The 27897-nt window shown below is 41.0% G+C and overlaps 1 protein-coding gene and 1 non-coding gene across 2 annotated transcripts in view; one reads left to right on the top strand and one right to left on the bottom strand.

The window, feature by feature from the left end:
* Nucleotides 1-1196: 1196 nt before the first annotated feature.
* trnae-uuc (transfer RNA glutamic acid (anticodon UUC)) lies at nt 1197-1268 on the bottom strand. Its single transcript has one exon. It is a non-coding gene; the product is annotated as a tRNA-Glu (tRNA).
* A 21656-nt stretch (nt 1269-22924) lies between these two features.
* The window catches only part of LOC147172556 (neural-cadherin), a 91932-nt gene continuing 86959 nt past the window's right edge, over nt 22925-27897 (top strand). The window contains exon 1 of the mRNA XM_086078311.1: nt 22925-24093. Coding sequence (XP_085934437.1) covers nt 23172-24093 — 922 coding nt within the window. The 5' untranslated portion in view covers nt 22925-23171. The remainder of the gene's footprint in view (nt 24094-27897) is intronic.

The raw sequence follows: 27897 nt of genomic DNA on the forward strand, positions 1-27897 counted from the left end.
AATAATATTATACATAAAATAAAATAAATACTAAATAAATCTAATAATATATATAATATACTTTAACTCATTCACTGCCATAGACGGCTAAAAACGTTAAACATATTTTTTCCTCTTTTGTTAACAAGAGTTTATTTTATTTATGAATTTATGGCAGTAAATGAGTTAAAATACTTAAAAAAATATGAGTACATACTTAGCCGATACGAAATGGCTGCTTCAATTTTTTTCCCCTTTATAACTTCAAATGTATTGATTTTAAAACCAACAAATATACTAAAGTTGAATATAATTTTTTTTCCTGATATTTTGGTACCAAGTAGTCTATATTTTTTTGTCTGTATTTTGTTTTTGTTTTTTAAATGAAAATATAGATGTTTTGATATTAAATATAAATACGGCCATTGCTGACATTTTGGTAAGATCATGTCTGTCGCTATTATAGAACTTAAACACATGCAGTACTTCTCAAGGTCTACGTTTGTCAATGAACAATGGATTCATCAGTCTTTATCGGTCATGATTTGGAAAAATACAGATTTTCTGGGTTTTGAGTAGTAGGCGATGTCTGGTCGGTGCTGGATTTTTACTTTCCTTTATTTTCTTTGATCCTTCCTCGGGTCTCCTGACAACCTCACGACTCTAGCTGGATTCTGAAGTATTCGGTTTAGGTGAACGAAATTAGATTTTTCATAGGTGAATTAATTTGAGGTGATTTTTAGGTGAATTAATGAGTACACACTCACGCACATACAAAAATACAGAAAAACAAACAAACTGGTTTTCTGCTTCACAAATGAAACTGGATATTAAGCTTTTGCATTCTGGTCTAAATCCGTTATATTTCTGGTGATGTGACTTTCCAATTTCACATACTCAGCGTGAAAGATGATCCTATATATTGATGGCGCGTATAAAGTAGCCATGCTAACGCAAATGCTATATGTTTTGGTCTTATTGTTGCAGGGACTAAACTGTTAACTTGTGGTCTAAAAATGAAGCATTTAGAAATCAAAACACTCGCACCAACGTTCAGTTGTGCGCATTCACTGATAAACACACACTTTGTTTTACATTCTTGTAAACAAGCACACATACAAACTGTAAGAAAAAATGTGTGTTGACATTCCCTCCTTTCAGTTTGATTACATAACATGACAAACAGTTTGATTACATAACATGATAAACTCATGTCTTTCCCATACCGGGAGTTGAACCCGGGCCACCTGGATGAAAACCAGGAATCCTAACCGCTAGACCATATGGGAAGCCTGACATCTATATGTGAACAACTGTACACACAATTATGTGTTACTCAGCTGCAAGCAACGTGTGTGTGTGGTGTATGCCACGTTTTTGACTGTACAGTATTTAAAGGCACAGAATGTACAGTATGGAAGAAGATGATACATGTGGTCATGTGGTCATGTGGTGTGATGTGGGCTATAAAAAAAATACAAAAAAAACAGCCAATAGTCATCTTGCACCACTAAAGTGATGATAAAAGCCCCAAAAAACAATTGTGGATGCTGCACCAGAAAAGGATTGCTAGAAGAGTTTAGTTAGTTTGTGTATAAAATTAATTTCAATCAATCAAACTAATTTGATATCCTAAGTACCCCCCCCCCCCCCACACACACACACACACACACAATCTGATGCTATTCCCGGCCCCTGCGTCCTTCTAGGAAGCTGACCAGAATCTGTGAAACTTCACACTGACCTGACTTGGATGCTAAAAATAAAAAGCGAGCTCATCGATTGGCTCACATTGTGACGCTGCAAAGTCCGCTGCCTCTTGTTTGCCGGCCGTCTGCGTCCGGTCAACGACTGCCTCAGCAAAGTCAGTAAGTAAGTCAATATTTGTTTATCAGTCTGCTTGTTACAATACACCGTAGTTGGTGTCAAATTGTTTGAGGCAGCACGTTTCAGCTGTCATATTTGAGTTAGATGTAAATAGTGGAGGACCACAGCTGCGGGCCTCGTTGTTGTGTCTGTGCTGTTACCATGGTTACCGAAAAAGAACACAAATCGGATGCTTCTCGGCGGAAAAAAAATCTTGCTCACCGGCATCACGATGTATCTATCGCCTCTTATCACTATAGCAACCAGAGCATCAGACTAACCTGTATTGTTTTGGCAACTAACAATCGACTTCTGTATCCTTCAAACTTGCATCGCTATGGTAACCAAAGCATCTATCTCCAAGGCAACGCAGGTATCATCCTCACCTGCATCACTGCGGAAACCAACACATCCTAACTTTGGGTAAATTGAAGCATCCTCATCACGGGCATCTCCATGGCAACTCAAGCATCATCCTCACCTGCATCACTATGATAACCAAAGCATCCTACTCACCTATATCACTATGGCAACCAAAGCATCCTCTCCTATTTCTCCATGGCAACCAATGAATCCTGCATCACCATGATAAGAAAATCATTCTCCATACCTGCATTGTTACAGCAATAAAAGCATCACCTGTATCCACATGGCAATCAAATCATCTTCCTCACAAATATTTTCTGACATTTTTAAGGAAGCCATATTTAATAGATCACGTCACGTGACAATGACAAAGCATCACGTTTACTTTTTACCTCCATACTGTTTTTGTTTTTTGTTTTTTAACTTTATTAAACATTTCTATGAACATACACTTGCAGAGGATGCAACGCCTGAGCATGGCAACAATATAAAAAATAAAAATGAAATTACCTGCACTTCTAACGTGGAAACAATGCATCATTGTCAGCAGTAACGCAGTGCCGCATACTTCCACTGGAGGGCAGCACGTATCCATGAAACATTTGCTCAGGTCTGAAACGGTTTCCCGTTCTAGTCTTTTTTTTTTTTTATCGAAAAACTGACGTACTTCGCTTGTACTATAGTGTATAATAGTCCATTGCACTGTAATATAGATTACAGTAAATCACCTTGTGATTATCTACACGGACACTTCATTGGGCACTCAAGCACTAAACATCTAAAGATTCCTATTTTTTCGCCTTTAAGCTTCTTCAAATGATTGCAAAATTCAGCATGTTTACATAAACTCTAATTAGAGTGTGAACTTAATGAGGTGTCCATGAAGGACCAGGTTATATTTATTTTTATTGCTGCGGTTTTCTATAGTTCAGTCGACGAACCTGGAGTGAGTCATCCACAGCGGGCATGTTGCCTCCTGCTGGCTCAGACCCGCAACTGGTGACAACATTGGCGACCACCACCGCACATGCTACATTGAACGACTGATTGATTTATAAATTGATTGTCGTGTTTCGCACGTGGCTTTTAAATCAAATCCTTCCTCCTGCACGTGACATTATCGCGTCACTCCTACTACCGCCGAAAGGGGGCAGTGCTGTCACATTTTCTGTTAGCAAGACAACTTGGCTTGGACGTTTTTGTTTGTTTGTTTGTTTGTTTGTTTGTTTGTTTGTTTGTTTGTTTGTTTGTTTGTTTGTTTGCTATGGAGTGCCCTGCGGCCCAGGACCTCACTGGATTTGTTCCTAAACAACAGGTAACAAAAAAAGAAAAGAAAACAAAAAACAAAAAAAAAGGGGGCGGGCGAATTCATTGTTTTGTTAGTGTTGTGTTTTACATAGATAGCTAGATAGACAGATAGCGACATCTTGTGTTGAAAAAAAAGAAGTACAAGGCAAGGGGAAAACTCGTAAAATTACTACTACTAATCGCCCCCCCCCCCCCCCCCCCCTTAGTACTACTAATAGCTATGTTGACATTGCATACTAGTAGGGTGTGGCAAAACTACTAGTGGCCATTTTCCAGGAAGTTATACATACCTACTAGCTGGCCCGAGTTGTGTTACTAATGCAGGACAGTTGTTCACTCGTCAGGTTTAATTTCAAAAGTAGGCCCAAGTTGCACTTGCAGAAGAAAAAGTTGTTCTACTTGTGTGCTGAATTGTCTTAAGTGAGTACAAAGAGCAATCTAGTGGACCATAAATTGGATATGAACGATAATAAATAAATGCTCCACGTGCTTTCAATGCTAGCTTAATGTTGTGATGCATGCGTGTTTAATTGTATTACAGTATTGCAATATGTGTGCGGGCCACAAATCTCCTGCGAGGCAATTTGCTCTTTCCTGTTTGAATGGGCAGCAGCAGCAGCAGCAACGTCACGTGATGGCCGTAGCAGCCAGCTAGCATAATTCACACTGTTTGTGTGTGAGCGTGTGCGAGTGCAGTAAATCCATGACTGAGATGAAGTAACAGGCGGCGGGCTTGTAAACGTCCGCTGGACATTTAAATGATCAACGGCAACAACAACCAGCAGCAGTCATTCATTCCTGCTGAATCGTCACTTAGGCGCAACCGCCGCCAGTCACAACTTTGTCACAACATGGCAGGCCAGGGACGATATGGTTTCAAGTTAGGGTTTCAAGTCCGCGTTTGTGTTCATCCGCGATTCGGATCGATAGGGTGTTAAAACGGAGCCACGTGACGCTGTAAGGCTACAATAGAGGCTTTTAAATTAAGATCGTGAAATTAAAATTAAAAAACAGGATTACGCTTTCAAATCAGGGTTTCAAATACCCATTCAGTTGTGTGTCGTGCGGTCTTTCTGTAGCGTATTTGTGCGCCGAACATTCAAGTGTGGATTTATTTCCCTCCCGGCTTGCCTTCTTCTTCTTTTTTGATTCATGTTGTGTACGCGGCCTCAAGGTTGACGCCGTCGTCTTCCTCCCGCGCTGACGAAGATGACTTATGCGCGCGCGCGTGTGTGTGCGCAGAAGTTTTACGCGCGCGTTGCCACATCGCGGCGGCCTCATCCATCTCGCTGACGCCGCCGTAAATTATCCTCGTGAAAGCGCCACCGGAACCGACGGACGGTCCGGCCGCGGAGCCTCTTTTGTCCCATGCGCTTGAATGCCTCATGATGGCAAGGTTTCAAGAAAGGGTTTTAAAGTAAGGTTTCATGACAGGATTGGGGGTTTTGAGACAAAATATTTCAAATTAGGGTTTCAAATTGTGGTTTGAAGCCGGTTTCATAACGAGGTTGACATTTCACACAAGGGTTTTAAACTAGGGTTCCCGTCGTGGTTAAGGGATTTAAATGAGGGTTTCAAGCCAGGGTTGGGGTTTCAAAGTAAGGTTTTAAGATTCCAAGACAATTAAACGTTGCGATTTAGGATTCCAAGCCTTGGTTTGGGTTTCAAGATAGGGTTTCAAACTCTGAGTCCAAATGTGAGTTAGGGTTTTAGGTAGGGCCCAAGTAGGGTTTCAAGTTTTGGTTTTGGATTCAAATTATGTTTCACAGTCAGGATCAGGGTTTCAAGACAGAATTAATGTTTCAGACTTAGTGTTTCAATCCTGGGTTATGGATTCAAATTATGATTTCAAAACTGGATTAGGACAGATCAAGACAGATAAAAGGTTTCACATTAGGGTGTCAAATTAGAGTTTCAAGAAAGGGTAATGGATTCAAATGAGAGAGTCAAGAGAAAATTAGGGTTGTAAGTTCGGGTCTCATGACCGGGTTTATGTTTTGTGTCACTTACGTGCTTCTCTTTTTCTAAAATCTCCCCAACCAAAAAAGCAAAAGCTTTTCTTCTTTTAAAAGCTCGTCCGTCGCACGGCATCATCATCAGCTTGGCCGCCGCCTCTTCCACTCCGCTTACGCCGACCCAAGTTCTGACGCCGGCGTTTGTTTGCACCGCCGTTAAATTGAAACTGTAAATTTTTCATTAGCATTTTAAGTCCTTTTCATCCCATTCAGCCTTTCTGCGGTCGTCTCGGTTTACGGCAAACACGACAACGACGAGCCGAAAATGGAAACAAAAAAAAAACAACAACCAAAAACCTCGGGAATACTTTAAGAAACTTTTAAGAACTGCCGTCGACATGTAACATTGCTAGTTTTCTTTATATCGGGATCAGGATGAATCCCCGCGAAAAACGTGGACTCACCATAAAAAAAATACATCAAATAGAACTAATGCAATGGTTGCTTTTAGATTGACTAGTGATGTCCTGTACATACTTCCTGGGAATCGGCCAATCACAGCTCAGCTGAGTGATCGGTTTCACGAAAGTTGACATTGTGGAGATTTATGCCGCACAGGGGCCTTATTTCATGCAGGCTTATGTGTGTGTGTGTGTGTGTGTGTGCATGTGTGTTTGTGTGTGTGTGTCAGTGTGTGTTAGTGTATGTGTGTGTGGCAAAGGGGCCACTGGGAGTGAGAAAGAGCAACATGATGCTGTAAATCCTCATCTTGTGCCTGCTCCCCTCTTCCTGAGATTACACATCACTGTGGGTGCGTGTGCGCTCGTACTTCAGTGTGACTTCAAAAATAAATACATAAATAAATCCTGCCCACCACTAGTGTGTGTGTGGGTGATAATAATAATCCCCTTCCTTGGGGCGTGTGCGTGTGTGTATACTGTATGTATGCGTGTGTGTGTGGGGGGGGGTGTGTGTATGTGCCTAATAAGGAGGGACACAATAAAGCGATTTTGAAAATTTAGCACACATAGCAACAGGAAATTTGGTAGACATGCATATAAAGCGTAGATCCACAAAAATGTTTCAAGAAGCCATACCCCGAAAGACACAGGAAGTCCGCCATGTTGGTTTGAAGCGGATGTTTTAGGCTCATTTCCAGGGCAGCACAGAACTTCTTTATTTTTTTATTTTTAATCTGCCCTTTAAGACAGTTTGACGTAGCAACATAAAATGAAGTGGGCGTGTCTATCATGAGTAAACCCACAAAAAAAAAAATTGCAAGAAACAATGCCTGAAAAGACACAGGGAAGTCTGCCATTTTGGTGTAAAGCGGCCATTTTAGGCAACATTTTCATGGAGCAATAAAAATTGCTTGGTTGGGCAACATGGAGCTAAATAAATAAATGAATAAAGAGCTTGAAGTCACTTAGCAACAAGAAAATTGGTAGACACATTTGTCATGAGTAGACATGTTATGTTCTGTCTTAGTTATGTATGGGTTTTTTTACTGCAAGCTTTTCATATGATCTGTTCGTGGCCCATAGGTGGGGCAGCTGAGCACGGAGGTGCACACCTGTGGGCAATTGGCAATGAGTTTCTTGTTTTAAGGCTCCCCCAGCATGCCAGCAGGTTGCTGGGTCATTCCTCTGTTCGCAGTGTGCGTTCTGTTTTTTGTCTTCTTGGGTTGCAGTCCGGTCCTCCCAGTTTGTGGCAGAACCAACTGATCACAAACCATGACAAGACCCACCAAATAAGTCAAAAAGTCAAGCCTGAAAAGATGCAGGAAGTCTGCCATTTTGTCTAAAGCGGCCATTTAGGCAATTTCCTAGAATTCCTTAAAGACAAACATCACGTATATGAGACACGCCGACGATGCTACCTTACGAAGGATTTCAGTTTCCATGAGTACGACTGGGCGGAGCGGAGCAGCAAATTTGATGACTCGCCGTAAAAGAAGAAAGTGCAATAAGTCAGCTCCACAAGGTCAGATCTGAATCAAACGTCTTGTGTGTATGATGATAGTCCCGCCTTGAAGAGACACCTACTGTTTGTACATTAATCATGGGGTATACGTTCCAGACCCACTTCAAACATCAGGTCAGATAATTACCCAAACTTTTTTTTTTTTATCCAAGCGATACAGCCTTAAGGACAGGCTGATTAAAATTCATTATTTTTGCAGACCATTTAATAATTCAATGAGTAGCCTTTCGAATGAGTAAAATTGCGATGGCAAATAAGCACTTTTAAACCGCTCCTTACAGCCAAATAGTCTGTGGGAAAAGAATGCTAATATATATATATATATATATATTAGGGGTGTGAATTACCTAGTACCTGGCAATTCGATTCGTATCACGATTCATAGGGCACGATTCGATACCGATTAATCCCGATACGAATCTATACATTTATAATTGCGTTTTTTTTTTTTACTCAAATTTAGAAAATACTCATCAGTAAACTTCTAAGATTTGTATGAAAATTTATGTATTTATCTGAAACTTCAGGCTTATAACAGGTTGAAGTCTGTTTCATGTTTGAACAGCACTGAAATAAAATATTAAGGCTTAATGTTCCATTAATATAACATTCTTCCATGCTTAATGTGTAAATCCTAACCCTAAGTAAGACGTTTTGTTGAATATTCCCATAAAAAAAGGGATGTTTAAAAATCGATTCGGCCGCATATCGAATCGATTCGAGAATTGCGCGCTGTAATATCGCGATATATTGCAGAATTTATTTTTCTAGCACCCCTAATATATATATATATATATTTATATATATATATATACATTTATAAACTGACTCCCAATAAATGCTACTCATACAAACAGAGCAAACAACAATACCACTGATCTGAATATATGACTGGATAGCCAATAGGCCAAGACTTTTGAAGCTGCGAGGCCGCCATATTGCTCCTCCCAAGAAACGTTTCCCGGCCTACGATCCTATACATTTATACAGTATTGAAATTGTAGAATATTTGAGACAGTATTTAGTAGAAACAGCATGCTTTATGATGTTTTAATGTTGTTAACCATAAGGAGAACTTCAGACATTTTACAACTTGCCTTAAATACATGCATAAATTATATATTTAATGGTGTTTATAGGAAGAAACTTGTATATTTTTTTTATTAAAGAATTATAACTGTAATTCAACAAAAGATGCCTCTGCCAAATCTAATATTGGGGTCTAAGGAGCTGATTGATAAAAAAAATAAATTTTAAAAAAAAGGAGGTCTTCAAAGCAGCACATACCGTCCACTTGTTAATATTTTGTTTTTTTACTTGTTAAAAAATAGTGACACCCCCCCCCCCCCCGCCTTATACTAACTGCCTACGAGCTGCATATGTCTCATCTGTATGTATACCGTATAGTTTGCCTCGTCTTCTTCCTAATCACGCTGCATCTCTTCCAGTATAGCTCGGTGCTGCCGTGCATGCTGTGGCACGACGTGGTACTACACTGAAGGTGTGCGACTCTTAAATTAACTTACCTGTACAGTATACCGTAAAAGTAGGAAAGAAAGAAAGAAAGAAAAAAATAGATCATCTGTAAACTCCGAGATATAGTGTGGGCGTGAACGATGTTGCTGATGTAGTAATAATCATAAAAGAAAAAAGCTAGTCTTAGCTTTCTGAGCTGACAGCTGCTGCAGGTTTCCGTCAAGTCGCGCGCAGACGCTCACTCAGTTGTGCCGAGTCGGCACACCTCCCATCACATCAAGTCAGCTTTTTACCTCCACGTCCCCAAAGTTCACCGCGTGTGTGCGTGCGCGCGTGTGTGCGCGTGCCCGTGCGCGTGCATACACCAGAGAGTTAAAGACAGATTGAGAGCTTGTGTCGTCGTCTGAGCTTTTACTTCTTGAAGACTTTCAAATTCATGTTTGTGCATTTTCCCCAGATTGAGAAATTGAGAGCCTGTGTGTGCGCGCGTGTGTGTGTGTGTGCGTGCGCGCGCGTGCGCGCTCGAGCTGTCGTCCAGGATTTACCCTCACTGAGAGTTAATCTGAGTGTCGGCAGGATTCTCTAAAGGTTAGAGAGACGGGAAGGAGTGTGTTGGAAGCATCGCGGCTGACCTCATTTTCAACGCAAAAGTAAACACACGCAGACACACAATTGCACGCACGCGCACACACACACACACACACACACACACACACACCTATGCGGTGTCGGGGGCAAAAACAAAACATGCGTGAAATTGGTCAAATTGTGCTTTCAGCCTCCACCTGCAGCAGCACACAGCGTGCACAGGCAGACAGACATTTGTTTTCAATTCATTATCTTTGTTAATTAATTTGCTGATTTATTCACAGTCAATTTTTATGTTTTTTTTTTAAACTAAAATAATTATATTTTAATTACGCAAAGCAAAACAGCGATTTATTGCTACTGTCAAAAGCATGTCTTTGCGGTCTAACTTTATTTACCCCAAGGTTACCCTCGTAAAGGTTTATAAATGGCAGGTTCGTAATTATGTCAAAGTTTTAATAAGTCATTAATAAATATTTGTAAATGAGTTTTCAACTTTATCATGTGGGCTCACTATTTGACAAGCAATAGGCAATAATCTTGTTTATCAAAAAATAATTCAATGTTTCCATTGTAAGTTTTTCAGATTTTGATTTCATTTTTGCTTTTTACAGTATTTATAAAATGTTTAGAATTTTTGTTCATTTTTATTACACTTAAATTTTCCTTACATTATGTGTTTCAGATAATGGATAGATGGATGGACATTTTAGTTATTTATTTGTAATTTTATTTTTTTACCATTTAATTTTTTACTCACAAATGATCAATTCATCATTTGCATGTTTTGTATTTTTACACTTCTTTGTACTGAACATCCAAAGTAGTAGTGAATCATTTTATTTCATTTTCATTTTTTTTTTTTTTTCATATATTTTTCTTAATTACGTATTTTTGTGAATATGTATTTTTTTCTGAATACCCAAAAAGCAACACAAATACAGTGGTGCCTTGAGATACTAGTTGAATCCCTTCTGCGACCAAATTCGTATCTTAAAACACTCGTTCCTACATTGAAATGAATGGAAAAGCAATTCATCCTTTCCAGCCCCACCAAAAATATTTTCATATGTTTTTAATTTTATAAAATTGCTAACATGGAAAATGTGAGCACAAAACACAACAGTACCTAATATGATGTCGGTCTTTGTTCTTCTTTTGTGGCATCTGTTGATGGCTGGCAAACCAGGTTAATGGTACAATAGCGCCACCTATTGATATTGTCCTTCCACTGCAAGGAAACCAATGCGAATTGATGGATTGTCTGCCAACATCTGACGGAAGGGGTCTAATGCACGCTTGTGTCTGAATTTTTTGCTTGTATCTCAAGACAGAAACTAGGCCAAGTGACAGCTTGTATGTTGAAAAACTTGTAAGACAAAGCACTCATATCATAGGGTGGTACTGTACTATAAGTTTTTGGGATATGAAGAAATAGCTTAAACTACCCCAGGACTACATTTCCAGAATAGTAAAGTTCATGTGGTTAAATTTAGTATACTTCCTGTCGTCACATGACATCCAAACACAGCATAAGCATTGATTTCCTTGCATTTTAATTAAAACCCCCCCAAAAAAAGGGAAAAGCGTAGCACGGTGTGAGCGGTCGGTCGCTGGCGTTCACGCCTCTTTGAAGCTACGCCAACTGGCTCCGCTCCAGCGTGCTCATCTCATCCCAAACCAGGAAGCACGTCCATCCTCTTTTCTTTTTTCTTTCTTTCTGCTGCAGTCGTGCACCAGCGTGAGCGTTTAGAGGAGGGGGGTGTCAGACAAACGGCCCTCAGGCACGCACACCCTCTGCGACCCAATTTATCACACACACATACACCCACATACACCTAATGTAGGCACGGTCAGCAGTCAGGTGACAAACAAACGTATCCTCCCTGTGTTCCACTTTCATGCTGTTTAACTAGAAGGAATGACATCACCGTTTTTTTTTTTTTGGGAGGCTACGATGTACAGTATAGCTACAATGTAGATACATTATGTGTAGCTATGACGCTTGGCTACAGATAACGGTGTTGTGCTACAATGTTATACTACAGCAAGTACTTACAATGTTGTGCTATAATGTCAGGCTAAGATGTTCAGTTACAATGTTTCAGTCTTTTATTGAGACGTTATGCTATGCTACGGAGTTATGATACTGAATTAAGCTACAAAGTATGCCTGCGAGGTGACAATAAAAAGTAATGCTACGCTACGGAGATACGCTACAAAAGTAAACTACAAAAAGGTAAGCTACAAAGTTACGCTACAAATAATTTCTACAAAGCAACACAGCTACGCTACCGAGTTACGATATAAGCTAACGTTACAGTGTAATGCTAACAAGTTACACTCCTGAGTTACACTACAAAGTTCAGTTTCGAGCTACGCAAGGAATTACACTACGGAGTTACTCTACTGATTTACGATATCAAGTTGCGCTACAAAGTTGCGCTACAAAGTTGCGCTACAAAGTTGCGCTACAAAGTTATGCTACAAAGTTATGCTACAAAGTTATGCTACAAAGTTATGCTACAAAGTTATGCTACAAAGTTATGCTACAAAGTTACGCTACAAAGTTACACTACAAAGATATGCTATGAAATAATTCTACAACCAAGTGTAATGCTAGGAATTCATGTTTCCGAGCTACGCAAGGAATTACACTACTTAGTGTTGATATCAAGTTACGCTTAAAAGTTATGCTACAAAGTTACGCTACAAAGATATGCTATGAAGTTATGCTATGAAGTGTAATGCTAGGAATGAATGTTTTTGAGCTACGCAAGGATTTACACTACCGACTTACGACATCAAGTTATGCTACGATGCTACAAAGTTACGCTACTGTGTTACGCTATGAAATAATTCTACAACCAAGTGTAATGCTAGGAAGTAATGTTTCTGAGCTACGCAAGAAATTACACTACTGAGCTACAATATCAAGTTACACTATGAAGTTACGCTACGAAGTTACGCTACGAAGTTACGCTACGAAGTTACGCTACGAAGTTACGCTACGAAAATACGCTGTGGAGTTATGCTAACGAGTTATGCTATTGTATTTGCGCTACGAAAATTACACTAAGCAGAGATACACTGCGGAGTTATGGTATAGTTACGCTACAAAGTAACACTATAAAGTATTGCTACAAAGCTATGAGACAGAGTTATGCCGCAAAATATTGCTTTGAAGAAGTCACGAAATAAAGCTTCGAGGAAATGTTAAGTAGCACTACAAAGTATGCTATGAAGTTACACGACTAAAGTGACACTGCTACACGACCTGAGAATTGCTTAATTAGTTCCAGGAAGTCGCAAAGTGAATCAGTGGGATTCCTAATGATACCTCCTACAGGGAGGAAATGATCTGATGAGACAGGAAGTCTTCTTTGGAAGTGAACGTGTGTATGTTTATGACAGGCGTGATGTCGTCGGGAGATTTCATGACTTACGTGCTGAATTGTGGAGGACGTCTGGTGGTGCGTTCAGGGACCTGCGGGTGTCGTCGTCACTCTCCCGTCTGTCTGCCGCTTTCAGGCCCGCTGTGGAGATGAAAGAACGTGGGCCGATGAAACAGACTGGATGAGAGTCACAATGCACACGCGCGCGCGCGCACGCGCGCACTTCACTCAAACACTACTGGAATTTCCTTTGGGATCCATAAAGTAAAACTATGAATCATTATTAGGAAGTCGGTGTCAAATTAAAGCCCCTTTCACATTGCCTTTCAGAGTCAGGGATTAATGGAGAACCTAAATGGAGCTCACTTCTTCTGCCATGTTGTTTAACTTTTTTTTTAAACTCATTCACTACCATTGACGGCTATAGACGTCAAAAATTCATTTGAACTATTTCTATTAGTTTGACACTTTTTCCACTTTTGTTAATAAGAGTATGAAAACCTTAAAAAAAATACTGCGCATTTAGAACAGATATAAAATTTGTGATTAATTGTGAGTTAATTATTAGTCATGTGATTAATTAGATTTTTTTTAATTAATCGCATGGCTTTACTAGTTAACTCACGATTCATCACTAATTTTATATCTGCTTAAATGTACAGTAAAAACAATTCTAGGTTTTCACACTTGTTAACAAAAGTGGGGATTTTTTTTTTTCAAACATTTTTGACGTCTATAGCCGTCAATGGCAGTGAATGAGTTAATATATATATATATATATATATATATATATATATATATATATATATATATATAATTTGTCTGACAACATTTTTATAAGCCTTTATATGCAATATCAGGGATGTTTATTTCTGTGCGTAAAAAGTGGTCAGCATGTGTCATATCATCCAATTAAATGCCTTCATTTGTTTTTGAAAATAAAAGCAGTTTTTCAAAACCTTTTATGCTCACCATGTTTTAAATATGAGCTAATATGTTTGCGGAAACTCATTTACAAATAAAATTATATGTTTTGCTATCTAACCTGGGGTGAGATTGACTGCCTCTGGTCAGGTGGCATTAAATCCTCGTGAATATTCATGAGGAAGTCACCTCCCGATGTCGCCCTGTGGACGCGTTGAAAATTCTTTGGTGTTCACGCGTCACTGACCCGACACATTTTCCTGCAGCTCGTCCCCCGGCTGCCACATTTGCAACATCCACGTCGTCATTATCTCCGTAGCCTTCCGGTGACGGTAGCGAGTTAACAACCAAATTGGGTCATTAATAAACATGTTGCATCTGTTAACATGTCGCTAACATGCTAATATCTACATGGCTTGCTTAATTAACGATGTCGCATTATATTACCAAGCTGCGATATTACACTGCGATAATATGCTTTGCTATAACGCTTCAGTATGATATTGCGCTATGAAATGTCGCAGAAATGTGTTGTTACGCTACCAGTTACACTATCTTGCTACACTATTTTGCTACAATGTTTGACACCGAGGTTTCGCTACATTACATAGCTATGCTAGCACGCTACACTATGCTATCCCGCTAAGATGTTTAGCACCGATATGTGTCCGAAGACAGCTGGGACAGGCTAACTACAATATTTTGTTATGCTATCCTGCTAGCATGTTTTTATTTTGCTACAATGTCTTGCATCACTAGCTAGTTACACTTAACTTGCTATGCTATTTTACTACGATGTTTCACACTTATGTTACAGCGACATCTATGCTATGCTAACTAGCTACACTAGCTTACTATGTTGCTCGCTTCTCTTGCCATCATGTGTCCCGCCTATGACGACATTAAGCTAACCTACAACTTCACACTACAGTGTGAACACCACAACTTGTCGCTACAACATTTGGGAGATTTCATAACGTGACATCGCTATTATTCAATGCTAAAGCCAATGCCAAAATGTGCAATATTATCACGCTATGACGTCTTGCTAAGATGTTGCGCTACAATATTGACGCTAAGATATCGCCCGCCGGTCTCTCTTTGGACTGTCTTTCTCTCTCTCACCTGTGTCTCTCGCTGGTCTGTCTCTCCCAGCGCGTCATTTTGTGCTGGTGGTTTGTTGCTCCCCGCCGTCACGCGTCGAAACGCCTCCGCTTTTCCGCTCGGCTGGTGCGGAACAAAAGGAAGATTTTGAATTTGCTGCAAAGGCAGCAGTCAAGATCGTAAATGACTACATAGAAGACTATTAAGACTTGATGTGATGATCAATTGTTGATTGTTGATTGTTATTGATCTCACGTTGCTGTCGACAAACTTCTGTTGAATGTGACGATGTTTAACTCTGAGCTCCATATTTTGGGGTATTGTTGTTATTGTGACTTTCGGCTTTCCCGCCCTTCCTCAGTTCCTCCCCGCCGTGGACGTGCCCTAGTCTGGTCTCAGTGAAGCGTTCCTCTCGGGAAGCGCCTCAGCTGCCCGTCGTGTTGCATCATCATCATCAAAGAGGCGCTGAACGTGGTGGCGCGGCACAGCGGTGGACCTTATTACAGCGCATTAGCGCGCGTGGCGGACTCGGCCGTGACGGCGGATCAGGCGGCGGGATTCCACGCTCACCGAAGACTCCTTTTATTCTTCAGTTGAGGAGGTGAAGCTTCCTGAGATGTGTTTGGAATCATTCACTTAATTCCCTACTTCCTAATCACGATATAGGGATTTTTATGCACAGTGGATATTAAAAGTCTACACACCCCTGTTCAAATGCCAGGTTTGCGTAACTTTTTCCACCGCTGACCTGTAACCTGTACAACTTGGGAAGTAAAAATAAACTGCGCTAAAGAGGTTGCAAAAGTGTGCACACCCCACGGAATGTGCCTTTCTCACACACACACACACACACACACACACACACACACACACACACACACACACACACACACACACACACACACAAACACACATTCATGTTAACTGGGGTTCTCTTGGTAATGTAGTGTTGTGTTTGTGCCAAACACACCTAACCTAAATTCGAACAGCAATGCAAAATGGCAAACTCACTATATAGGGTATGATATAGTAGATACGTAGTGATTCCCAACACATCCCCCGTCTTAACTGGAACGCACTCTTCTATGTCTACTGGGACTTCCTGCCACTTCCTTTTTGGCCTCCAGCTTCACTTGTGCCTTCCTGCTTTGACAAAGTGCTTTTTACCCGCAGCGTCTGCTTCATCTTGATCATCTTTTCCCTACACGCGTCCCCCGGGCCTCACCAAGCCGTCGCTCGCCATCCTTTAAATATCACGCTGACTTAACTCTTATTCAGAAGCTCCTTCCTGCCATGACTGTTGTCATTTTGTGTATGACCAAACAGCTTGTTGTGTTGTAAATACTTGTGTCCTTTATATTTCCTTACCGTTCGCGTCTGTGGTGTCCTATTACTTTTGTCCAAACGCCACAGTTCAGTGTCATTTTCTGTGACGTGTGTCCTCATACTTTTACCCCCAAAAGTTTCTATAGGTGTCCCAATATTTTTGTCCGAATGCCATTTTTTATTACTATTCACTTGCTGTAGGTGTTCTAATACTTCATTTCCCCCAAACTCTCCCTCTCTCTCTCTATATATATATATATATTTTATTTTTATTTTTATTTTTATTTATTATTATTATTATTTTAAAAAAATTTATTTATTAAAAAAAAATATATTTTTTTTTTATTGGATACTTTGGGCCACAATTTCCCCCATTTTTACTCCCTATGAGTGTCCCAATACTTTTGTCCACACTCCAAATTTCACTTTGCGTAGAGGTACCCAAATGCTTTTTTTCCAAACTCCATATTTTCTTTTCACTACCTGCAGGTGTCCCAATACTTTTGTCCACACTCCAAATTTCACTTTGCGTAGAGGTACCCAAATGCTTCTTTTCCAAACTCCATATTTTCTTTTCACTACCTGCAGGTGTCCCAATACTTTTGTCCAAAGGCCACATTTGTTTTTCACTTGCTGCACATGTCCCAAAAGTTTCTTCAAATTCCCTACTTGATCACTTCTTGTATGTGTCCCAATACGTCTGAAACTGCATCGTTTCTTTTCGCTTTTCTACAGTAGGCGTCCCATTACTTTCGCCCAACGCCGAAGTGATGAAAATACGACTTCTTTGACGATGACGACGATCCTCGGGGTCAGTCAGTCAGGGCGCACGGGCATCGTGGTGTTGACACACACACACACATGCACGTACACACACTGATGGAGTGACTGCTTGACGGCCATTTCCTGTCCGTCTGCGTGTGTTTAAACACTTGAAGTTGTGCGAGTGCAGATGTAGAGAACAAGACACAGACGCACTCGCGTGCGCAGACAATATGGAGTCTGTGTCATAGGGGATTTCGCTCCTTGGAAGTCAGTGGCGCCGCTTTCAGAACCTATACTGGGAAAGATGCGGAACAAATGAAATAGATGGGGAAAGGTGCCGCATTTGAAAGAAAGTGACATATTGTGTGCCCCCCCTCCCCTCCTCCTCTCTCACAATTCAAGAGTTCCCTGAAGTCTTAATAAAATCATCGTGACATTCCTGTGTCAAAATCACAAAGGAAACAGAATGACAGGGCTCTTAACATCAGACTTGTCACACTATTCTTCAAGTCATCAAAACAAAACAGAATTACGCTTCACTTTTGGTCATGTGACTTCATAAACATAATGCTAATTTGAGTAAACATACTTCCCATTTTTTTCTACGCCAACAATAAATGGACGGGAGTTGTTGGCCTCGAGTTGTTTATCATCTTAAGACTTTACGCGCACACACATTTTTTTTCTCTCTCACTTGCCCGCTAAGCAATCTCGTTATTTATTGCAGCTAATTTATCGACTCACATTAGCGGCTTTACCACGCGTGATGTAAACGCACCACGTGCAATATTGCATATTATCCCTTTTAGCGTGCACGTGTAATCCCTTTACGACGTGTAATTAATGTCGCCGTTGCTCCGGCAGCTGCAGATTGAGGACATCAAAATATATTTTTAGTTAGCGTTAAAAATTGTAATGTTGTTGTTTTTTTGTCCACACTGGCACACAAGGTGCTTTTATAGCCCAAACAAGCCGCCTCTAACTACCACATATTTTAAAAGCCTAACAGCAGAGAGGAAATTATGTTTTTTTATGCGAATGATCCCTTTTAAAGGTGTTAAAACCTCCTGTGTTCCTTTAACCACAAAGCAGATGTTTTGCCAACATTTTTATGCAATTTTATACAGGGCTTTGCCATAAAAAAAAAAAAGGTTTGTTCATCCTGATGAAATATTACATCTGCTCGTCGTAACAGGCAAGACCCCCCCCCCCCCCCAAAAAAAAAATTGGCTCGCTAGCGCACCCTGGAATATTTGGAAAATTCAGACCCTTGTTGCCAGTTTGACTTGGCAACATGACATTTGTAAGGCGATTAGACCTAGAAAAAAAAGCCAAGCCAAGTCTGAAAGGACAGGATGTATGACGTTTTAGGTTGAAGCCTCCATTTTAGGGTCGTTTGGAAATTTTTAGGGGCGCTTCAGACAAATTTTGTCCAATTGCTACCAAATTTAGTACTCAGCAAACATGAAATTTGGTAGGCAAGTACGTCATGTGTGGGTCATCAAAAAAGCCTAAATAAGACATTATTCTCAACGCACAGGAAGTCTGCCATTTTGGTTGAAGCAGCCATTTTAGGGTAAATTTTGTCCTTTTTCAGGGGTTCTTTGTATGTTTTGAAAATTCAGCCTCTCAAGCCTGTTTTACTTAGAAACATAAAATTTGGTGGACATGTCTATCATGGGTAGACTTACAAAAAAGTCTCAAGAAGCTATTATCGAAAAGACACAGGAAGCCTGCTATTTTGGTTGAAGCAGCCATTTTAGAATCAATTTTGTCAATATCCAGGGGTTCTTTGAATGTTTTGAAAATGCAGCCCCTCGAGCCTGTTTCACTTAGCAACATGAAGTTTGGTGGAAATGTCTATAATGGGTAGACCTACAAAAAAGTCTCAAGAAGCTATTATCGAAAAGACACAAGAAGCCTGCTATTTTGGTTGAAGCAGCCATTTTAGAATCAATTTTGTCAATATCCAGGGGTTCTTTGAATGTTTTGAAAATTCAGCCCCTCAAGCCTGTTTCCCTTAGCAACATGAAATTTGGTGGACATGTCTATCATAAGAAGACCTAGAAAAAAGCCTCAAGAACCTAAATCTGAAAAGACATAGGGGGTCTATCATTTTGGTTTGAGGAGGAACCCAGTTTGACTTAGCAGCACGATATTCTGTAGACATGTCTATCATAAATCGAGCCACAACAAAATGTCAAGTAGCCATGCCAGCAAAGAATATAGCGCCATTGACGCTCATCTTTGCGTTGAGTCCATCCAAACATCCCTTCAGTTGGCTTGCTGTGGAAACATCACATCGCATCCCATCATGCATCTGCGCGCGGGAGACGCGGGCGCCAGTGGATTGACAGCTCTTTGAAAACACCGTTATTAGAGGCAGAGTGGAAAGAAATAGCTTCAAACACCCACTCAGTGTGTGCGTTTGTGTGTATCGCAATGCGTGTGTGTGTGTCTGGCACGCCTTCAACTCTGGAGAGCCCAACAGCCATCACATATTTTACTCGGCTTTATTTTTTGATTCGTTTGTCAGGCCTAATTATAATTACAGTTAGCGGCCGTTAAGTGTGTGCGTATGTGCTGTGCATGTGTGTGTGTGTTAGATAATCACACACTTTGCCTGTCAGTCACCTGTGATTGGGAAACGCCGCACAATTTCGAGTGTCATTTGGCGGCTGGGCTCCATCTGCTGCGAAAACACACGCGCACACACATGCTACAGTTGTGTGCCACTCAGGTTGTCAGATTGCCGTGTGACATTTTGTGAGCAGATGAATACTGATTGAAACCATCTGTCCGTGACTCAATGTGGAAGATAAGGTGTGGTCATGTAACCGCTGTGTGGTCATGTGACCCCAGGAACAACACGGTCTGGTCATGTGACTTCAGGGACGATACTGTGTGGTCATTCAACTTCACGGTTTGGTCATTCAGGGTTTTTAAATCAGTTGCCTTTTCTGTATGAAAAGTGCTGTATAATGATTGATTGATTGATTGATTGATTGATTGATTGGAGTACTTCACTGTGTGGTCATGTGACTTCATAGACACTGTGTGGTCACATGACTTCACTATGTGGTCATGTTACTTCACCGTGCGTTTCTCCAAATTGTGCGCGTTCTAGAGTAACGACTAATGATGATCTAATAATGAAAAAGCAACCATTAAAGTAACCATGTTATTTTTTTAAAGAGCGTAATCAATAAAGTAACGTAGTTACTTTTAATATTAAGTAATCAGTCAAATAACTTGAGTTATTTTGAAATCAAGTAATCAGTAGCAAAATAACGGAGTTACTTTTCAAGCAAGTAATAATACTTTTAAAATAAAGTAATCAGTAATGTAACTGAGTTACTTTTTCAAGCAAGTTATCCAAGTAACTCAATTGCTTTTAAAATAAAGTAATCGGTAAAGTAACGAGTTACTTTTGAGATCAAGTAATTAGTAAAGTGAGTTACTTTTTCAAGCAAGTAATCAATTAAGTAACACAGTTGCTTTTAAAATAAAGTAATCAGTAAAGTAACTGATTTACTTTTGAAATCAAGTAATTAATAAAGTTACTTTTGAAATCGAGTAAACAATAATACTTTTAAAATAATCAGTAAAGTAACTAAGTTACTTTTGAAATCAAATAATCAGTAGTAAAGTAACTGAGTTACTTTTTCAAGCATATCATCAATAAAGTAACTCAGTTACTGTTTTAAGCTAACTGTGGGAACACTAGTTTGTGTTTACCTTTGGTCTGACGTTTGTCAGGACACAAGAGCATGTTTCTGACATCGCCTTGAAAGTTAGTAAAGTTTTTTGACATGGATACAAATTTTGTGTAAAGTACACGTCATCAATACAAACCCTTTGGAACATCGCTGGCATTGGGCTGAATGGTCGCATTTCCAAAACCTTCATTTTCAGGAAACAAAAGAAAAAAATGTCATGTTTGTTGAACCATTAACCATTTTCACTACTATTTTCCTTAATGTTGCAACAAACTCCTTCAAACGCTCAGGAACGATTAAGTTTCCCTACTCTAAGAAAGAACCCTGTTGATTTGGGTGTGGTTTTGATGCCCCTTTCGATCTTTCTTTCTTTTTTTTTTATTTCCTGCCGCTTGCACTTAAACGAGAACAAGCTAATAAAAAGAGCAAAGTGATTCCATTCATCCTTCACATCATTTTGCCATCTCGCCACTCGCTCTCAAAGCGTCGCTTTGCTTTCATCAGGACGCCGCCGCCGCCGCCAACATGTGGAGATAATTCTGACGTCTCCGAGGGGGGGCTTCCTCTTCTCTACGCAGCTTTGAGCTGTCACTCTTTTCAAAGCAAAGAAAACACATTCATGTCTACAAAAGTGAGCTTCTTTTTTTTCTCCCAATTCCAAACATCTGAGCTGACAGATGAGCGCCGCAGGGCTGCTAACCAGTGATGTCATCACAGAGCAATTAGTCAAAACACAAGAGCGACCATCTCCACCTCCATCAATATGTGATCTACGGTGATCGCAATGGAGCCAGCCAATCAGCATGTGGATTGATCACGGGTGTCGGTGTATGTATTGATGAGACTTTGTTGTTGTTGTTGTTGTTGTGTCGTCGCCTAATTGCAGAGCAGTTTATGTATTTACCCAAAAATAAAAATAAAAAATCATTCAGGATGATGCTAACGTAACGATACTGGCAGGCCACTTCATTAGGAACAATATCAACAAAATACAGCCTAAACACTATCTGAAGCACTGACCTACATTCACAACCTAAATTCTAATACTCCTTCCATGAAATTGTTTTAATTTTTTACCCAACAGTCTATTATCTTTCATTTCCTTTCATTTCAGAGCCGTTCTCTTCCAGTATGTGGACTTTAAGTATTTTTTGTCCAATCAGATAACAGCCTCACTGTGTTGCCATGTCAATCAAATCTGCCCAGGGCCTTCACAATCAGCAGCGCTGGTCGATGTAATTTAAACCAATGTTTACACCGATCCGATAGGCTGAATTGGGATTGGACAATAATTAGCATTTTATGCAAAATCGGTGATCCGCTGTAATGCCTTAACTCATTCACTGCCATCGACGGCTATAGACGTCAAAAATTAATTTGAACTATTTCTATTAGTTTAAATTTTTTCCCACTTTTGTTAACAAGAGTATGAATATTTTTTTTTTTATTGTATTAGAACAGATATAAAATGTGTGATTTATCGTGAGTTAACAAGTAGAGTCATGCGATTAATTACGATTCAAAATTGTAATCGCCTGTTGCCCCTAATTGTTAATAATCATTTATTTTAAAATAAATAAAAAAACAGATTAAAAATTTTTTAAAAAAAGATTATTAAAAATTAGGGGCATCAGTTGATTAATTTTTTTAATCGTTATTAATTGCATGACTTCACTAGTTAACTCACGATTAATCAAATTTTTTATATCTGTTCTAAATGTGCAAAAAAATCTAGGCTTTCATACTCTTGTTAACAAATGAAAAAAAAATTTTAACTAATAGAAATAGTTAAAATTAATTTTTGACGTCTATTGCTGTCAATGGCAGTGAATGAGTTACTTTCCCCGATCGATCAATGACATCACTGATCGGCTCCACCAAATAAGACATGTTATATTTAAAATATATCAGCATTTTTTGAAGCAAAACTAGAAACACACTAAGTCACAAATTTGCCTGCTCCACAAGCGAACACTGAAGGTACCAAAACTCTCTCTCTCCAATACTGAGCTCTTCCTGCCCATCAATCAAACCTCACTCCTGCTTCCCGATTGGTCCATCTCCGCGTGGGGTGGGCGTGGCCCACAATGCCACATGGAGCCCGTTGGGTTGCCTCTCCCGGTCTCCTTTCTCCCCCCTTTTCACTCTCATCCTGCATCCATCCAGCGATGGACAAACTCGCCTTTCCTTAGCGATATACGTCAAACATTTGTATATTTATGTTCATAAAAAAAAACAACGATTTTCTTGAACTCATAGAACCATCATGTTAAACAGACTTTGTTTCATGGAGCCAGGGCTGGATTTTGAGCACTTGAATGTAGATTTAGGAGTTAAATGGAGGAAGTTTGACTAAATAGAGTTGAAATTGGAGTGAAGAAGGACTGCTGTTGCTGTTGTTGATTTTAAATGGAAACATGGCCCAAAAAGAAGTATCCCTACACTTTATCCTCCTCCTCTTCCTCTTCGTCCACTTGCTCCCCGCCTCCGCTCGTCGGTCTCACTACTCCGGAAGAATCGCGGAGAACTCCCCGGCCGGGACGCCCGTGGACGGGGTGGCCGTGCCGGTGTTCGCCGGTGTCTGCCCCGGTGGTGGGGCCACGCTGAAAGGGAGTTACGCGTCCGACTTCCGGCTCGTTCGCCTCCACGGACGCCGGCGCCACCTGGTTCTGGTGTCATCCAAATTTTTGGACCGGGAGTTCATCGCCATGTACGAGCTGACCGTGGAGCGGTGTGCGGGTGGTCCGGTGCTGATCCAGGTGGAGGTGACGGACGTCAACGACAACGCGCCCCGTTTCACGGTTGGTAATCGAACACTTGAAGCGGACGAGTTCACCCCGCTCGGCACCCAGTTGGCCCGGTTCGACGCCAAGGACGGAGACGCGGATGTCAACGGACGCGTGACTTTTTACGCACAACCCGAGTCCGGCTTGCTCCGCGTGGACCCCGAAAGCGGACAGGTGACGCTCGTGGGCTCCCTCCGCGGGCTGAGCCGAGTCACAACCCGGCTTTACGTCAAGGATGGCGGGGAAGAGCCGCTGGTCGGCGGGCCGGTCTTCTTGGAGGTCCTGGTGCGCCGGCCGGGCAGGACCAAGCCGGCCGCGCGGAGGTCGCGCGCCCTGGCAGAGGAGGTGACCTACGCCGTGAGCGTCCCGGATCAAGCCGGCGTCGGGGAGCTGGTGTTCACGGTGCCTGACCGGAGGTTCGAGCAGCGATGGTTCGAGGTGATCTCCGACGCCGACTCGCCGGTGCAGATTGAGCGGGACTCAGGGAGAGTGTTCCTGGCGCGCAGCCTGCCGGAGCCGGCGGAGGTGATGGTCAAGATCCACAAACGCAGAGGTAGGAACTCGTTCCATTTGATCTGCTTAACGACTCTTTTGCATCTCAAGTGAATGTTTTTTTCATTTGGATTCTTTGGGTTTTCTTGAGTTGACTTTTGGATTGAATAGCCCATTTGATCTGGCGGTCCTTCTGGAGTGACAAAAAAATATTTGGAAGAGATTGATTTGATGAATATTTAATAGTATTTAACTATTTATATGGAGTCCTAGCAAAATATGTGCGTGCGGCGCGTGTGTAAAGATGCTCACTTGATTGACACTGTCAAAGCTATTCATTTAACACATGTTCTCTATTGCCAGTAGTGGGCAGTAACGAAATACAAGTACTTTGTTATTGTTCTTGAGTATTTGTTTTTCTGGTGACTTTTTACTTTCACTCCTATATTTTAAAACAGTTATCTATTTTTTGCACAACCACCAATAGTTTGTCCACACGCGTGTGCAAGTGCGTGTGTTTGTGTAAGTGTGCAAATATAATGTTAACTTTTGATTGACACTGTCGGAGCTACAGTCATCTTTTGTCTCGTTGTAGTTTGAAGTGTGTGATAATATTTTGTCCCTATTCGTGTGTGCGTGTGAACACTTCAACAGACTTCACACACATTAGCATTAGCACAAACACACATCAACAAACAAAGACAGTCGCTCTCATCAAGTGTGTGTTTTTGTTTGTTAAAGGCACTTTGTCTGCGTCCTTGTTTGTTTTGCTAAGTTTGTTTGCATTCCGCCAATCAGCTGCGACGATTTCACTCCCATGCTGTCGAGCAAGCCGTGACTAGTATTTGATGGGTTGAAAAACATGCACTGATTAGTGTTTGAGCTTGACGCAGAGGTGTGTTTATGGTGGGAAATGAGCTGTAACACTTTTTAATACATCACAGCATACGTAGCAATCGGTGAGGCAAAACAAAGTATGTGTCTTGCCAAATTGCACGTGGCTCCGTGAAACTGGCTTTCGAGGCCGAATTTTCAAATGATTCAAAGGAACCCTTGGAAATCGACCAAATCAACTCCAAACCAAAAAATGTCAGATTTCCTGCGTCTTTTCAGGCTGGCTTCTTCAGACTTTTTTTTGTGGGTCGACTCATGACAGACAATAGACATACCGAATTTAAGTGAAACAGGCTTTGGGAGCAGAATTCTTTTTTTTAAATTTAGCACATTGGCCATGAATGGTGGCTTCGAATCAAAATGGTGGATTTTCTGTTTCTGTCTTGAGACTTTTTGCGGGTCTATTCATTATAGACATGCCCACCAAATTTCTGATTTTCTGAGTGCTAAATTTGGTGGCATGAAAGACCCCTAGAAATGGCCAACACTGCCATAAAATTGCTGTTCGACTTCCTCTATCTTTTCAAAGCAGAAAATTCTTCAGACTTTTCGTGGGTCTGCTCATGACAGACATGACTACCAAATTGAATGGGTTGGATGTAAAATAAATAAATAAATAGATAGATAAAGGATTCTTTACAGAGCCTCTTTTTTAGGGATCAAGCCTATGACCATTACCAAACGTAAACAACCAAGTCTGCAAAATCTGGCGAGTTTGTGAAAAATCACATAAGAATTTCAAGAGGGCCTTCACACTTCTTGCTGTGGCCATAAAAAAAATGTATTTTTGTCTAAAACTTGATTGACGTCATATTCATGTAAAGGCTGATGTGGTCTTCATCCAAACGGCGACGTTTAGAGTGAGCTCTTTTCAAAACAAAGTAGCGGAGTGTTGAGGATGACAACGACATGTTTGACAAGATGAAACGACATCCAGATGCTGCACCCCCCCCCCCCCCCTTAACCCCACAGCCCCGCTGTGCTGCCACCAGCAAAGTAAATGTTTAAGCAAGACTCTAAACTAGCCCCATCTGGGCGGCGGCTTCGCATCCAGGTCACGTTTGTTCAATCAGTGCGAGCTGGCCGCGTGGCAGTTGTTTATTTGTGCTAATTAGCCGTGTTTGCTCACCTGGATGTCCCCCCCTTCTGACACGGGGGGGGGGGGGAGGGCGCCGCCCAGACCCCTGGGCCCCTCCGACAGGAAGCTTTGTTTTTGTTACGGCGGACGGCCCTCGCTGGCCTTGTCTTTGGTGTGATTTGTGGGACACGCTGCTGAACGGCGTATAAACTCCAGCTCTGATTGAGGTGCTCTGCTTTTTGTCACGGGTCAAACCAGGGCGGATGTGTCGCCACGTCAGGGGGCCTGACTGGTTGCCACGGTCCCCGGAATTGGGTTTGATCCATGGTTGAATGTAAGCTAAGCTAACGTAAAGGGGAAGAGAAGGAAAAAAAGCTAAACCCACATAAGTCTTCCATCTTGGGCCATTTGATTTCTTCCCTCACACGGTGAGGTTGGCTCTTTGGGTTTTTTGTCCCTCCTGTGGTCTTGAGGTTACACAGGTGCTGAAACATCTCCGGGGCTGCCTAGAGCTCTCCTTTGTCTCACCAGGTGCTACTGCTGTGCGCTGACCCCTCTTTTCCACACTTGGTCCTGCCCTGATATTTTAAAGCCTTTTGTCAACATATCAAAAGTTCATTTAGGATCAGCGAAGCCAAATTGAGATCACAATATACATTTTCAAAAGGCTGAAGTTTCAATCCGTGCGAGGAATTTGAAAAGTTAACTAAAACCAGCTAGGCTAAGCTAAATGGTGCTAACAATAGAGACCATCAACATAGGCTGCTACTCGTTTTGAGTCGGGTATTGGATATGTCAACTATGACAGGCTAGGTCAAGCTAAATGATGCTAACAATAGACATCTATAACATTGACTGGTGTTCATTAGAGTTATTGAAAAAAATATCTTTGGCAGGCAATGCTAAGCTAACATCAGACATCTTAATTAGATAGATGTTCAATCCCAGGTTGAATGTAACACTTATGAGATGTAAACAAAATCCCGCTAGGCTAAGATAAATCGAGCTAAATATATAAATAAATACCACAGGGTAGGCTAAGCTAAAGTAAGCTAACAGAAGACAGTTTACCTAAGTTATTGGCAAAGTAAACAGTGACAGGCTATGTTGAGATGACAACGAACATGTTAACTCGGGACTAGTGTTTAATACCTGTTTGAATGATACATATATGTAAACTAAGGTTGGCTAGGTTAAGATAAAATGAGCTAACCGCAGCCATCTTAAATGACCAACAGTGTTCAATCCATGTATGGTATTGGAAAAGTAAATTAAAACAGTCTAGGCAATGCTAAATGAAGCTAACGACAGAAACTTTAACCAAAGACCATTCACTGTTCAATACTTGCTTGAATTATTGCGATGCTAAATTAAGCTAACAGCTTTCACAATTCGGACAGCGAATAGGGAGGACCGAGTTATTACGTAATTATCCGTCGGGAAATCGAACTCAGTCGTGGCAATATCCTGGTTTCTCTGCATGGCAGCAACCTATTTTATGCTGCTCTCCAACGTCCAACAAGCCTCTGGCGACACACTTTGAGACCAAAAGAGAATCGCAATTTGTTTTTCCTCTACTGTCGGCGAAAAAAACAAAGGAAAGAGTTGATCACAGAGACAAACAGAGTCATTTATAATCCCTTAAAGTTGTCTTTGCGGCGCGAGAGAAACGATTATTTCAGCCAAATAAAGATCAGTGCCGCAGCGAGACAAAAGGCCTGTAATGAGCCGAAAACGCGGCCAGGAAAATTCAAACGGAGCGCAGAGAGAGGCTGATTATGATTATTTCACACAACGACACTCTGAACTCAGCAGCGAGAAACATTTTTAACACCACAGAGCTCATACGTGCCCTTTTTTTAATGCAAAAATCCAGCATATTTCAGCGTCAGC

Source organism: Leptonotus elevatus, chromosome 6 (assembly GCF_054856555.1).
Source record: "Leptonotus elevatus isolate MCC_2025b chromosome 6, RoL_Lele_1.0, whole genome shotgun sequence".
NCBI lineage: Eukaryota > Metazoa > Chordata > Actinopteri > Syngnathiformes > Syngnathidae > Leptonotus > Leptonotus elevatus.